The sequence below is a fragment of the Colobus angolensis genome, unplaced genomic scaffold, assembly GCF_000951035.1.
Source record: "Colobus angolensis palliatus isolate OR3802 unplaced genomic scaffold, Cang.pa_1.0 Scaffold396, whole genome shotgun sequence".
Classification (NCBI taxonomy): domain Eukaryota; kingdom Metazoa; phylum Chordata; class Mammalia; order Primates; family Cercopithecidae; genus Colobus; species Colobus angolensis.
In genome coordinates, this window is record NW_012117332.1 from 619,079 (window position 1) to 634,284 (window position 15,206).

Here is a 15,206-nt window from a genome sequence, read left to right on the forward strand (position 1 = left end):
AATGACAGATACCTTCGGTCTTAGAATTATTTATAGTTTACATGTTTTACCTGGTTGTTAAATCCGCTTTTCTGTGATTCTCTTCACAATATTTGTTCTTGACTGATTTGAGGAATGTTGGGGATTTTTGTTGGTGGTGTTTGTTGTTTAAAAAACAGGGTTCACGATGTGTCCCAAGCTGAAATCTAACTCGCAGGCTTAAGCAATCCTCCTGCCTCAGCCTCCCTAGTGGCTGGGTCTACAGGTGTAGGCCATGACCCCAGGCTTGAAGAATATTGGGTTCACAGACATTGCCATCATGCAAATCAGTTAAGGGCCTCTGTAGCCAACCTGACTATAACCAACCACAAGAAAAAAAAAAGTATGAAATACTTTATCTCCTTGCATATTATGGTCTGTTGTCAGCACGCGTTAAAAACATCTCATCTAGTACTGACCAAATGCTTTTTGTGCTCATTGCCTGATTTTCAGAAAGTGTAGCTTTGGGCCGCGCTCCTGTTGCCACAGGCTCAGTCTCCGCCGCTGCTCTGGTGAGCTTGAGAGGCGCGCTACTGCCTCCTGCGTGTCCGTTCATCTCATTAGGCTTGTAGCTGAGAACCCCACCCATAAAAAGAACCTCAAAAAGTTATAGATATGATTCAAGCAGAGAGGCTAAGTCACTAGTAAGAAAGCCGTAATTTCTCTTCCTTGCATTTTTCTTTCCTTAATATTACTTTATATTACTATATATCAATAACTAAGGCAGTGTTTTCTGACTGGTACACGATTCTTAGAAGTCATCCTTCATTTCTAATTATGCTTGCTCTTGGAGTCTGACCCTTCTTGAAAAACTACTTGAAGTCCAAATCAATAATTAGCAATAGTTATTACAGAGGAGGCAATGTTACTTACTTTCCTTGGGTGAATAAATATCTTTTGTATGTATTTGCTTTCAGGGTATTGCATATATTTACTTTTCTGTGACAGAAGAGAATAACAGAAACTGTCACGAGAGCCAAGTGAGATTCTTGTGGAAGGAGGCAAGATTGCATCATTTTATGGACATTTATCTTGTCCCAATTTTCTATCAGATGAAGAATTTCAACCAAAGGTCTTTTAAAGATTTCGTTACTTTGCAGTCTTTATGCTGGGTGGCTATAGGCCAATACTATTTTTGTAAAGTTACTTTGAACATGAAATTTATAGAAAGTGGCTCTGCTTTACTTCTTAAATGTCACTACACTTCTGAGTCGAGATGGAAGCTAAAGAGGAATTGTAATCCAAGGTGTTTCAGTATGGGTGTCATCAAACAGAAGTGTGAACATTGCTCTTCTGTGAAATAGCTCTGTCAATTCTGAAGTAAAGCCCAAACATGATGTGGAATGATGTGGGATAAGTCATTTTTAAAGCGAATAAGTCATTTCTACAAAAGGGAGTTGATTTCAGAAGATGATTTACATATCTCTATGTTGTTCCATGTGTTTTTCATTCTTATATATACTGAATATATTGAATCTAATGCTTTCTCTTTCACAACAAAGTTTTTATCCTTCTCACATCCATTTGCCACACCTCTGATTATAGAGGTAAAAGTGTATACAGAGGTCCCTACAAACATGAAGGCAGAGAAGAAACCCAAATATATGTCAGAAGAGAGACAAGCTGCCTAGTGTGACCAGATAATTTCTTTGTTCTGAACTGGCATCTGTGGTATTTACCTTTATTCTTATTAGTATGCACGTCCTTGAAAAACAGATATATCAGTGGAAGCATTTAATCATTCCTGAGACTCTGGAATTGTGGCAGAAGCAATTAGATAATCAGGCTCATTATGTCCTAAGTTTGTAAATGTAAAGATGCCTTCCTGTTTAAACTGTGGAATGGCCCTGCTCCCCCCCTCTCCCTGCAGAAACAGCAAATGTTGATTGAACACCTGTCATGTGTTATGTACTGTGTTAGACACTGGTGAGACACTAGCGAGACAGAATAGAATGCTCGTCTTTAAGAAGCTCGCAGTTGAGTGAGTAAACTGAAGACTGCAGTTGCTGTCATGAGAGCAGCAGCCTGCGCAGGGGTGATGGAGGAGCGCGGAGGAGTGACAGCCCCCACCGGGGGAGGTAGCAGGAACCCTTCCACTGAGATGACACTGGAGTGCCAGGCAGTTGGGAAGCAGCTGTGGATGCAGATATTTCTCACGAAGAGAAGGGGCTGTCCAGAGAAGGAGAAGACACCGGTGTGTGCTGCCGGCGGGGAGGGGGGTCTGCACACAGTAGGATATCACTGGAGAGAGCTGTGAGGGGGGACAGGGTAGTAGGAGATGCTGGGGATGGGGCCAGTGACAGGGCACAAAGGAGCTTCCGGCCCATAGGCAGTTTATAGCCATTACTCTTGGATAAATCAATGCAGTCAGAATGGCAGGGTTAGGCTACTCCCATTAGAACCATGTGAAGTAGGAAAGAGCACCAAAGCATGCTTTGGGGAATCTGCATTGAGCCCCACCTCATTTGTGGCCTACTAGAGGCAGGGTTGGGAGTTATTTAGGACTGCTGAAGAAACAGACTCAGTAGGATTTGATGAGCAGTGTACTAACAGAAGAGTGAGAAAGGAATCAAAGAGGACTCCCAGGCTACTGGGTGCAGGGTGAGACCATTCACCATGCAGGGCCATGCAGAAAGTCGTGTTAGCTCGGGGTAAAAGGAGAAGCGAACTAGAGCTAATGGTAATGTCTCCTGAGGTGAACAGGGGGAAGATCCAGCCAGGAAGTTGCAGGTCATCATGACCAGGCAGCATGAGCTTAGCTCTCGCTGGAGAGCGCAGTCAGCGCAGGTGTGCAAAGGTTCTCCCGCAGACTCAGGCCACAGTGAAGGAGCAGAGACAGTGGGAGAGGTGAGGGAGGTGGGGTTGAGTCGTGTAGTCAGAATGCGGTATGTGTTTAAGATCTGAGCAGGAATAAAAGTCCTCAGAACATCTGAACTCTGCCTTTCTGCATTTGTGTTCTCCCCACCTATTCTCCTGTGCCCTGGAGGAGCTGTCGGTCTGGAACTCCTATCTGCTACCGCCTCCTTGAAGACTTGGCATCAGCAATGCTCACCTCTCTCCTGGATCAGTTTCTCCATCATCACTAGGATCTTTCCCTCAGCATGCAAAGATGCTGCTTTCATGCCCGTCTTGAAATGCAGTCCTCCCAGTCTCACTCCCTTCTCTCCCTAACAGCAGAAGTTTTCAGAAGTTGTCTGTGCTCCTTGCCTCCAAAATCTCACCGCCTTTCTTTCTTGAGCCCTCTCCTTCCTTGGACTTTTGTCCACCTCTTTTGGAAGCTCTCCCATCAAGGTCACTTCTCTGTCTTTGTCCTTCTGACCTGCAGTCATGGTGATCACTCCCTCCTGGATACAGGCTTTCCAGACTATTAGGATACTCCTATGCCCTTGCTTTCCCTCACTGCTTCCTCCTCATCTGACCTGTAAACATTATAGCATCAGTGTATTTGGTTCTCTGACCATTTATGTTTTGTTGCTAACATTCCTTTCTCGGTGGTCTCAGCTGGCCTCAGGACTTGAAATATCACCCATACATAAATAGTTCCCAAATGTGTGCCCTCAGCCTAGACTCCCCTGGAAGGCCAGGCTCATAGATTCATGCCAATGTTAAATGAAGGCTCACCCTTGTCTCATCCTGATTTAAATACTTCATGTTTATTAGTTCCCCAATAGTTTTGTTAGTGTATTGAATAAATAGAGATACTTGAAAGCTATATGTTTGTTTTGATTTGGGGGATTTTGTCTTTGCAGGGTTGTTTTATTTGACTAAGGCCATGGTTCTCAACCAGGGCAGTTTTGTTCCCCCAGGGGGAGTTGGCAACGTCTATGAACGTAACTGAGGGGGTGCTCCTGGCATCTACTGGGTAAAAGCCAGTGACACTCCTAAACACTGCAAAGCACAGCACAAACCGCAATAAAAAGGACTTATTCAGCCTTACATGTCAATGGTACCAAACTTGAGAAAACCTGAAACAAAGACTTACAAATTTGAATTATCTCACTGTCAGTGGAAAATGCGTTGAACATTTGATACAAATAGCAAAGTAGTTTGATCATTTCTCTTTAAACACATATTTTAAATAGTTGCCAAAAGGTGGTAGCTATCTCAGACAAATGCACATTGTGAATTGTCCTCTTTTAAGCCTGAGACTCCTTTAAATGTGCCTATTGGATTTTGAGTACCTGCAGTTAAATAGTGTTGCTCTTGGCAGGACTTAGTGAGCAAATGAGGCATGATCTCTCTGATCTCAGTCGTCTGCTCAGTCAGCCATGACCTTCTCAGTGTCTCTTCTTTCTACACCCTGTCTCCACTGAGCCATGGCCCAGGCAGTTCACAGTGGGGTGGCCAGAGATTACCACAGGGGAAAAATGCAGGGCCCCAGGGCGGAGGTTCATGTGGGGTTCAGGATAAATTGGAATGATTTCTGTTTTCCAATGAATATTGTCCAAACTGTCATTGTACTTTAACTCCAAAAAAATCTTTCAATCAAAAGCTTTTGGATGAAGTACTGAGCAATGGAATAGAATTTTTATTAGACAAATTTTGGTTACTTCAAGTTCCATTTGGATGTGGACGGATAATTTGTACATATGTATGTATGTATGCATCATGCACATGCACAATCATGTGTACCTGTGTACACACAAACAATAAAGATTGCCACAGGGCCATAGGAAATATACATTTGAAAAAGAAGTAATTTTGTGTAGTGTGATAAGTAGAATTGTCCCTAGCAGGACTTAGTGAACCTCCCATAGGGTTTCTTCCTTATGTCTACTGCTTCATCAGAGGATGGCCAAGGTTGCATTTTGTTTTTAAAAATAAATCTCTGTTGAAGTAATACATTGTGGAAAAGATTGTGATCTAATATCTGATCAAATTCTTCAATAAATTGGCTACTATTCATGTCTTAAAGGCAATTCCATTGTTTTCAGTTTAATGCTGGCAATTTGAAGTGTTTTCCAAATTTTGTCAGTTTTTTTCCTTTAATGTTTGTTATAGAAGCTTAGAGATGTTGTGTTAGTATGCTTTATAATATAATAGAAACTTTAAATTAACATGGACTGTGTGTGTGTGTTTTGTGTATGGGTGTGTATCTCTCCTTGGTTCTTTAGGGAACACCCAGCCTCTTTAATCAGTAGATCACAGTCAAGGGGAAGAACAGAATTTTGTTAACCTCTGCATTCTGGAAGGGGATGAGCATCCCAGGTGTTAGTATCTCCTGGTCCCAAAGAGAAACAAACAAACCGTGACGGTCTCAGGAAGAAGCCATCATTTGCGATGATGTCCTCTGGTCTCCAGCAGATTAAGGTTACTAAACATGAACTCTCACTAAATGCACAAGGAAATAAACCAGCATCAGTCAAAGTCAGCAGAAATAACAAATAAATAAGCCCCCCAAGAACTTCAAATATTGGAATTATCTAATTCAGAATATAAAATTACAAAAACGTGTGTAAATAAAAATGTCAAATCAGAAAAAATAAGCAAGAACAGAATGTAAAAATGCCCAGGTAGGTTTGAAAAAGAACCAAAGAACTTTGGATGTGCCAAAAAATAAAAATAGAAAAAGAAAGAAAGAAAGAAAGTGTTAAATGGCCGATTTAGGATTAGATTAGATTGCCGAAGGACAATTAGATGGCTGTGCAGAAATTAACCCAGCCTGTTCAACAAAGAGATGAAAATTACAAAAAAGAAATTAAGAAAATAGAAAGTAAAAGGAGAAGTCTAATATTCTTTCCCAGAAGAAAATAGAGTGAAAAGAGGCAATATCTAAAGAGATAGTTGCTGAGAAATTTCTAGACTTAATAAAAGAGTCACAGATGCAGGAAGCACCATGGACCGCAAGCAGAAAGCCATGTGTAGACACATTGGAGTGAAACCCCAGGATACCAAACAAAACAGGAATATCTTTACATTAACAAGAGAAGAAAGACATTACATTACCTACAAAGGGATGACAATTAGACTGGAAGCACACTTCTCCCTAGCAGAAATTGCAAACCAGAAGACAGTAGGAAAATACTGTCAGCATGGAAGAGAAGATAATTTTCAACCTTGAACTGGGCACTTAGCAAAACTTCTTTCAAATATAAACAAGTTAAGTTTTCCCCATTAAGGGAACTTCTAAAGAATGCATTTTAAGAAGGGAATTTATGCTCCAAGAAAGATGCAAGAAAGAATGATGACAAAGGAAATCGGTAAACACAGGAATACACACAGAATTTTCAGTCTGAAATTATAAGAAGATGTATATTCCCCTGAATAAGGAGACCCAAGGAGCTATTTAAATTAACTGAGGAAAACTTGGAGAGCTGAAACAGAGGGGAAACTTACTTTATCACCTCTAAATTAATCTTCTACAAGTGAAGACCCTATTTGGCTATTATGCTCATGAAAGGAATATACCTACCCTTAAAATGATGTTTAAGTGAGGAAACAGTGCCACACTCATGTTTTACCATGTACTTCAAGTATCCACCCCTTTTTTTTCTTTAAATTAGTAGGGAAGGGGTCTTGCTATCTTGTCCAGGCTGATCTCAAACTCCTTGGCTCAAGTGATCCTCCCACCTTCCAATGTACTGGGATTACAGGCATGAGCCACCACACCCAGCCTGTATCTCAAATATTCTAAACCTTGGTTCTTATAGTGGGTTGGGTGGTAGCCCCCAGAAAGATACATCCACATCCTAATTTCTGAACCTATAGATGGGACCTCATTTGGAAATGAGGTCTTTGCAGTTATAGTTAGTTAAGGATCTTGAGATGAAGGGATCATCCTGGATTACCAAGGTGGGCCCTAAATCCAATGACAAGTATCCACATAATAAAAAGAAATGACAGACACAGACACACATTGGAGAAAGCACCAGAATATGGTGTGAAGAATATGGGGGCAGAGATTGGACCACAAGCCAAGGAATGCCATCACATACTGAAACAGCATCAGGGGGCTCCTCTAGATACTCTCGAAGGAGCATGGCCCTGTTGGATATTAGCCTTCAAGCCTCCAGAACTGTGAGGCAGAAATTTTGGTTGTTTGAAGCCACCCAATGAGTGGGACTTTGTTAGGGCAGCCCTAGGAAACGAATACAGTCCTTAACAGTTAATTAATACTTGTTTTTCAAAAACAATAAATTAAAATTTAAAAGAAAGTTCAGTGTCTGCTATTAATATAACAGAATGTTGACGCTTTTTTCTAGGCATGCTTTCTTTTCTTCTTTCTCTTCAGGATGGCATCTACCTGCCGTCACGCATCACGGAACCGCAAGGGATTTGTGCTGAGAAACGCATCATTAGGCAATGTCATTGTGTGAAGGTCATAGACGTAGAGTGCACTTCCACAAGCCTGGATGGTGTGTCCTAGGCTACAAACCCGGACGGCAGATGACTGAACACTGTAGGCAGTTGCAACACAATGTGTTATTAGTGTATCTAAACATAGAAAAGGTAAAGTAAAAATACCATATAAAGGACAAAAGGTATGCCTGTGTTGGGCAGCTCTATTGTCATTTTTTTTTTCTTTTCTTTTTTTTGTTTTTTGGAGACAGAGTCTCACTCTGTTGATCAGGCTGGAGTGCAGTGGTGCGATTTCAGCTCACTGTAACCTCTGCCTCCCGGGTTCAAGCAGTTTTGGTGCCTCAGCCTCCCGAGTAGCTGGGATTATAAGCTTGCACCGCCACACCTGGCTAATTTCTGTATTTTTAGTAGAGATGAGGTTTCACCATGTTGGCCAGGCTGGTCTCAAACTCCTGACCTCAGGTGATCTGCCCACCTCAGCCTCCCAAAGTGTTGGGATTACAGGCGTGAGCCACTGTGCCTGGCCTCTATTGTAATCTGATGGGACCACTGTCATATAAGCGGTCCATGCTTGACCTAAACTTTGTTGTGTGGCATGTGGCGCTGTGTGGGATGTAGATGTGGCTTATTTGATCTGGTGTTGAAAAAGGAGCAGGTGTTGTCTTCAGGTGTTTGTGGTACATTCTGAATGCCTCCTGGTCTCAGCTGATGACTTGCTGGTCTGAGCAATTCCCCTGCCTTGTGGCCACAGAGGAGGTGGGATTAGTCCCACTTCTGGCTACCAGTATCTGCTGCTGGTAAAATGCATGGGCTTCACTTTCCCCAGGTGCATGGAAGGGGTGAGCTTTACTCCTGAGTAGTTGTGAGCTCCAAGCCTCAATGCACCATTTCAGGGACTGCCTTAGGGTCCATGCAGGCCTGCTGGCCTTCTTGCCACTGCTCACATTGAGCCTTGCTTCACTGCTTACTGTAGCATGATATTTTATTCTTAGTGTGGATTATGATCCCATTTTATTGGTAAGAGAACTGAGAGCTTAAAACACTTGCTTAAGATAATAGCACTGACAAAAGTAGCAAGCAGAATTATGCATAACTAACGTAGTGTGTTAGACACGGTTCTAGTAATCTACCTTGAAAATTTTGTCCTTTGTCACAGCTGGTTATTAAAGCTGAACCTGTTTCCAGGGCATGAGGTGGCCTTCCACTTTTACTCCCAGCCCGGATTCCTCAGTGCCCACCCATGATCTGTGCTCTGCAGATCCCCCTTCACAGGGGGGTTTTCTTTTATTTCTTTGAGGCTCAGCTTTGTACTTAACAAAATAGGAATAGTGATATTTTACCCAGCATATACTGGTTTTTATTGTGGCAGTTTTTGTTGTCTACTGTATTGCTTGAACAGAAGTTCTGTTCTCATTCCATCAATGCTAGCAAAACTCATTATTTCAATCTAAGGAGTGTTTAGGCTAAAAACCTTCTTAGTTGCTCTCTGTCTTACGAATATACTTTTACTTGCATACTCTCTTTCCTAGGTTAATGAGTTAATATTGAAAGCCAAAATCATTCAAGAAATGTTTATTATTGCTTCCTGTGTAGGCCCACATGCCTGGCTGTTTATTTTGATTTTTTTCTCAATCTCAGACTTTCAAAATCAGAGAATTAAGAGATGTAGTCATCTATTAATAAAAGAACTAAGAAATCTTAACTTTCCATTGAGACTTAATTATAGATACCATTAACATTGTAATGTAATCGTTATAATAATGGCTAACAGTTACTACTTGCTGATAACCATAAAACCTGGATTTTCTCTTTTAAACATCAAAGCTTTTAGGTACTATTACTATCCTTATTTTACAAACAGGGACATAGTGATTTTCTTACATTTCTGTGAGAAGTGCCATTTAATCTACATTAGTGCACCCAGTGATTTGGCACATGGCAAATATTAATATTATTAACGTAGTACACAAAGGAGACTCTGTCTTCTGAGTCGTTAAGTGGTTTGTGTTAAGATACCACAGCTGGTTACTAACAGAGCTGGCTCTCCCTCCATTCAGTGAGCTAACTTTTCTTAGTCCTCTTTCTACCTAGAATCTTATAGTTTAAGGCTTTTATAAATCAAGTATGTATTTAAATTAATTATAGGAGTTCCATTATCCACATGTGCTATGATTCACAAACACTTAGGTCATCTCAACGCAGGAGGGATTCCTCCTGCATTGCACTGTGCCTTAGCGAAACAGCACAAGGCTAGAAAGCCAGTGAGACAGGCCTGGGTCAGGCTCGACTACTTGTCCTGACTCAGGACAGGTGTGCAGCCTCTGTGCATTTCTTTTTCTTCACCTGTCACTTGGGATAGTCTCAGCCCTCATGTTTTATGCTTTTATATAGTTTTTTCCTTAAAAGAGCAGTCTTCCGTAACATGGAATAAAAATGAGGAGAGCAAATTAAAAAAAAAAAAAATCATTTTAAGCCTTTCTTGAGAATTAAGTAGTGAAACATATGATTACAAAAATGTTTAAAATTAATCAAAAACTTTTTCTTGAAATCAAGAAAACAATTCTATTTATAATAAAAAAGAATAAAGTGTTTAGGAACGAATTTAGCCAAAGTGTAAACATTATTCCTTGAAAACTATTACACATTGTCGAAAGAAATATTAAAGACCAAAATAAAGGGGAAAGACATCCTATAGTCATGGACTGGAGGCACAATAACGTTAGCATGGATAGTCCCCATTTGATCTACAGATTCAACATGACCCCTTTCAGATTCCCTGGTGGCGTTTTTGCAAAAATCAACAGGCTGATCCTAAAATTCATATGGAAATTCAAGGGACAGAGAGTAGCTAAAATAACCTTAAAAAAGAACAAAGTTGGAGAACTCATACTTCCTAATTTTTTTTTTTTTTTTTGAGACAAGAGTCTCGCCCTGTTGCCCAGGCTGGAGTGCAGTGGCTGGATCTCAGCTCACTGCAAGCCCCGCCTCCCGGGTTCACGCCATTCCCCTGCCTCAAGCCTCCCGAGTAGCTGGGACTACAGGCGTCCGCCACCTCGCCCGGCTCGTTTTTTGTATTTTTTAGTAGAGACGGGGTTTCACACTTCCTAATTTTTAAACTTGCCACAGAGCTACAGTAACCAGGACTGTGTGATACTGGCACAAGGATAGACATAGAGTACGTCAATGAAATCGAATTGAAAGTCAGAAATTATCTCCCACATTTTTGATTAATTGATTTTTGAGGAAAGTGCTAAGACAATTGAATGAGAAAAATAACCTTTCCAACAAATAGTACTGAGACAGCTGGATGTCAACATGCAAATGAATGAACTTAGACCCTTTCATAACACCAAATATAAAAACTTACTAAAAATTGATCAAAAATTCAAATGTAAGAAGAAAAACTATAAAACTCATAAAAATGTATAGGAATAAATCTCCATAACCTTGGATTAATGAAGCCTTCTCGAATATGACACCACAAGCACCTGCTACACAAGCGAATATAGACAAATTGGACTTCATCAAAATTAAAAGATAAAAAAGCTTTTATGCTTCAGAAAGCACAGTCAAGAAAGTGAAAAGTCAGCCTACAGAATGAGAGAAAATATTTACAAATTATATATTTGATAAGGGACTTGGATCCAGAATGTATAAAGAATTCTTACAACTCTATAATAAAAAGATAAGTAATCCGATTTGAAAATGGGCAAAGGATCTGAATAGACATATCTCCAAAAAAGATATACAAGCGGCCAGTAGGCACATGAAAAGGCAATTGCTTCATATCATTAGTTTTCAGAGAAGTACACATCGAAACCACAATAAGGTACCACTCAGCGCCCACTAGAATGACCACAGTCTAGCAGACCATAACAAGTACTGGGGAGAATGGGAAGAAATCAGAGCCCTGTTTCCCTGCTGGTGGGAATGTAAAGTGGTGCAGCCACATTGGAAAAGTCTACGTTTCCTCAGTTGGTAAAACAGTTCTCATCTGACCCAGTAATTCCACCCCTAAGTATATAACTAAAAGAAATTAAAACATATGTTCGTGAAAAGACGTGAACGTTCGTGGTAGCATTATTCACAAAAGGCAAAAGATGGAGGCACCACAGATATTCATCTCATGGACGGTTAAATAAAGTTTGGTTACTTATATAATAGAATATTATTTGGCCATAAAAAAGGAACAGTGTACTGATTCAAACCACAATATGGATGAACCTTGAAAATGTTATGCTAAGTAAAAGAAACCAGGCACAAAGACCAGACATTAATATAATTCCATTTATATGAAGATTTGCCAGAATAGGCAAATCTGGAGATAGAAGGTAGATTATCTGTTTGCCAGGGCTAGGGTACTAGGAGAAAACTGCTGAATGATACAGGATTTCTTTCTGGGATGATGAAAGTGTTCTAAAATTGATTGTGGTGATGGTTGTACATTTCTATGAATACAACAAAACCCATTGAGCATATGCTTTAAATGAATGAGTTGTATGCTATGTGAATTGTATCTCAAAATAGCTGTTCTAAATAATCGTTAAAATTACATTTTGACCAGGCGTGGTGACTCATGCCTTAATCCCAACACTTTGGGAGGTCGAGACGGGGAGATCACGAGGTCAGGAGTTCAAGGCCAGCCTGGCCAAGATGGTGGCCCCACCTCTACTGAAAAAGAAAACACAAAAGTAGCTAGGTGTAGTGGCAGGTGCCTGTAATCCCATGTATTTGGGAGGCTGAGACAGAGAATTGCTTGAACCTGGGAGGCGGAGGGTGCAGTGAGCCGAGATTGCACCACTGCACTCCAGCCTGGGCGACAGAGTGAGTCTCCGTCTTAAAAAAACAAAACAAAAAATTACATTTTAAGAACTAGAAATTGTAGTAAATTTTGGCTAGTTATCCAAGATAACTTTAGGAACCAGATAAGAAAAGATCCACCTTTCTAACATGACATTAAAGTTCTGGTAATATAAGAACTTTGTAGTCACATAGCTCTTGATTTGAGTCCTGTTTTAGAATAGTTGATTTATATAGCTTCCCTGAATCTCAGCTTCATGTGGGTAATAATAGTTCTTAGCCCGTGGGTTGCTCGGAAAAGTAAATGAGTGACCCCATCTAAAGAGCTTAGCACAGGGCTACAGTGATAGCCCTCAGGAGGGCCGTCACCACCATAAGGTTGTGGTAAGAGTTGGAAGAGAAAGGCCCTTCCTCATCTTTGCAAGTGCTGTTCCTCCTGCCTGGAGTGCCACCCTATCTCACGGCTTGATTAATCTTACCTTTATGACCTCCCTGGTAGACTCCATTCAAGCTGCATTTCTGGTGGGCGTGTGTCGCATGCTGCGCCTGGCAGCCATGCTACAACCCCAAAGCCTTTCTCCCCTTGCAGACCTGTCATTTTACTAGGTTCAGCACTGGTTTGTTGGCCCATCTGACCCTCTCTGTGATACCTGAGAGCAGGAGCTGCTGCTTCACTCCCAGATCCCCAGTGCTTAGCTCAGTGCTTAGTGATTGGTGGGTGCGTAGTAAACAATGGCTGAAAGAATCAATAAATTGTATGAATAGGGTCAAATGCTTCCATTGGACTCCCCAACATTAGTTTACTGGTAAATAGGTTAATCTGAAATGTTTTATGTTGGAAACTTTATTTAATGATTTGACATCATTGGTTTCTTAGTATACTTTGAGAAAATAGTATAGTCCTGACATTGAAATAACGATAAACATCAAAAAACCTAAATTTAATTATAAATTTACATTTAACTGTTACAAGTCAATAGAAATTTTTTTAAAATTAATAATTATCCACTAATTACTTACTGGCTAATAAGTAGGTTTTCATTTCAAAAGGCACTTTTTTTTGAAGGACCTCTTTGTGCTATATAAACCTCTGTGGAAAGTTGAAACTTTGTATTTCTTAACGTACGTACCATCTGAATTGACAAGGGAAATTGAAAATTTGGATTGCCACGGTAGTCCCGTTGTATTTCTTAATGATAATGATGTTGCTATAAATGTACGTATCAAGTTTGTGGAGTAAGTGAATCTGGTGTATGTTTGAACTTGCACTAAGCCACATTCTTGCCAAAATTTGGAAAACCTATTTAGAAATATTGCCCTTATCCGTGTGCCTGTTCTCCAGAAGCCGTACACTTTGATCATAGCATTTGCCTCCCTGCTTCATCTGCAAAAGAACATGAAGTCATTGGTACGTGGTAAATAATGATATTCATGTATCTAAACTGTATGACTCCATTATTAACTAGCTGATATATGTATGATTACCTTGAGAATTTGGTATTAAATGGTGTTTTCTCATAACCTTACCTAGATACAAGGTAAAACTGTCTCAGAAGTGCCTTTTAACTTTGTGGTCTTTTCAAAGCGGATAGAGTTTTCATTAAAGACCAGAGAACATTAAAACAATTTCAGTACTTTCATCAATATATGGTCCCTTTCATCCAATCATTTCAAAATATTTCACAAAATGTAGGAGCCCTGTCTGTAGATAACACTGAAATGAAGTTGGAAAGTGGCATTGCCTGAAGTGGAGTACAGAGAAACTTTTGCCCGGGGCCATATCGTATCATTTGGACGGCTGTTCAGGTTTCTAAGAGCGAGCCATCACCACTTATTTTGTTAAGAGAAAGGCAGCCCAAATAAATTCCTTTCTTGTTTCCTTTAACTAGTTACCCTGTGAACTAAGCTATGTGTCTTTCTCTCCCCGTGAGTCCCAAAGTAGCTTTATTAATAGGAATATATGATGTTTGTGTTCTTAAAAAAAATCAGGGTGGTCTTAGATGTCTGTCGTCCATTCTGGCATTTCCCTTTATACAACCCTTTTGAATTTTCTGTTAAAAAAAACTGGCATTCCAACAGCTTTTCTTTGGCCTAATGCCTGGGCTGCATATTGAAGCAGCAAATTAGGAATGTTAAGATGTCCCCGAAAGAAAAACATTTGTTATGAAAGTAGAGCTGATGTGACACATAGAATTAGGGCTTCTTAACTTGTCTAAATGACAGTTAATGATCTTTTTTCTTTTTCTTTTCTTTTATTATTTTAACAGGGTGGCTGGGAGTGCAGAATGAAAGAAATGCCCAGAGGCCAAAATTGGGTTTGGTTCACCAAACTGTTAAATGTGTCAAATGCACTTGACTGATAATACATCTTTTGCCTCTTTTTAGGAGCTAATTTCGTTACTCGAAAAATTAGCCGGTCAGTAGCTAAGATTTACCTTGGACAACTGGAATGTTTCAGTTTGGGAAATCTGGATGCCAAACGAGATTGGGGCCATGCCAAGGACTATGTGGAGGTAGGAACTAACACATTACATTCTTGAAAATACCCATATCCATTGATATTCTAAATGCCAAGCGTACAGTGAAAAAGTGTGACCTAGAGATGGGGGCATACAAACCTTTGCCGATGCAGGTATGTTTACACTCATGCTACTTTCAATTCTGGGATCGGTGGGTCAGAAGCACAGGTAGCTTACACTGATTGGTACTTGAATGAGGAAAACTTTCACAAATATTCTTTTAATTATTTGTGCTGGATGTTGGATGGATAGATAGATGGAAAAAATGTTTGAATGGTGCTCCTCTTTATTTTGGGGGTATAAAAGTACTAGTTTTCAGATCATCTAGAAATACTGCCTTATTTCAATATATATAATCCAAGATTCTCAGACTTACGTTATTCTACTAAATCCCACCCCGAGTAAGATTCTCATGGAACTCCTTGCTTTCTGCTGCTGAAGAGTCTGGTTATTACATCACATACTTCTTAACATGTCATATTGCATGTCGTGGAGCTTTACCTGTTAACGAGAGATAGAGAAAGATGTTAATAATGATTCTCTTGTAAAATAATGGATATTGTTAAAGGG

At 40.1% G+C, this 15,206-nt stretch overlaps 1 protein-coding gene across 1 annotated transcript in view; it reads left to right on the forward strand.

The window, feature by feature from the left end:
• Positions 1-15,206, forward strand: part of GMDS (GDP-mannose 4,6-dehydratase) — a 529,055-nt gene that overhangs the window by 190,253 nt on the left and 323,596 nt on the right. Inside the window, exon 8 of the mRNA XM_011955134.1 lies at positions 14,503-14,630. Coding sequence (XP_011810524.1) covers positions 14,503-14,630 — 128 coding nt within the window. The remainder of the gene's footprint in view (positions 1-14,502; positions 14,631-15,206) is intronic.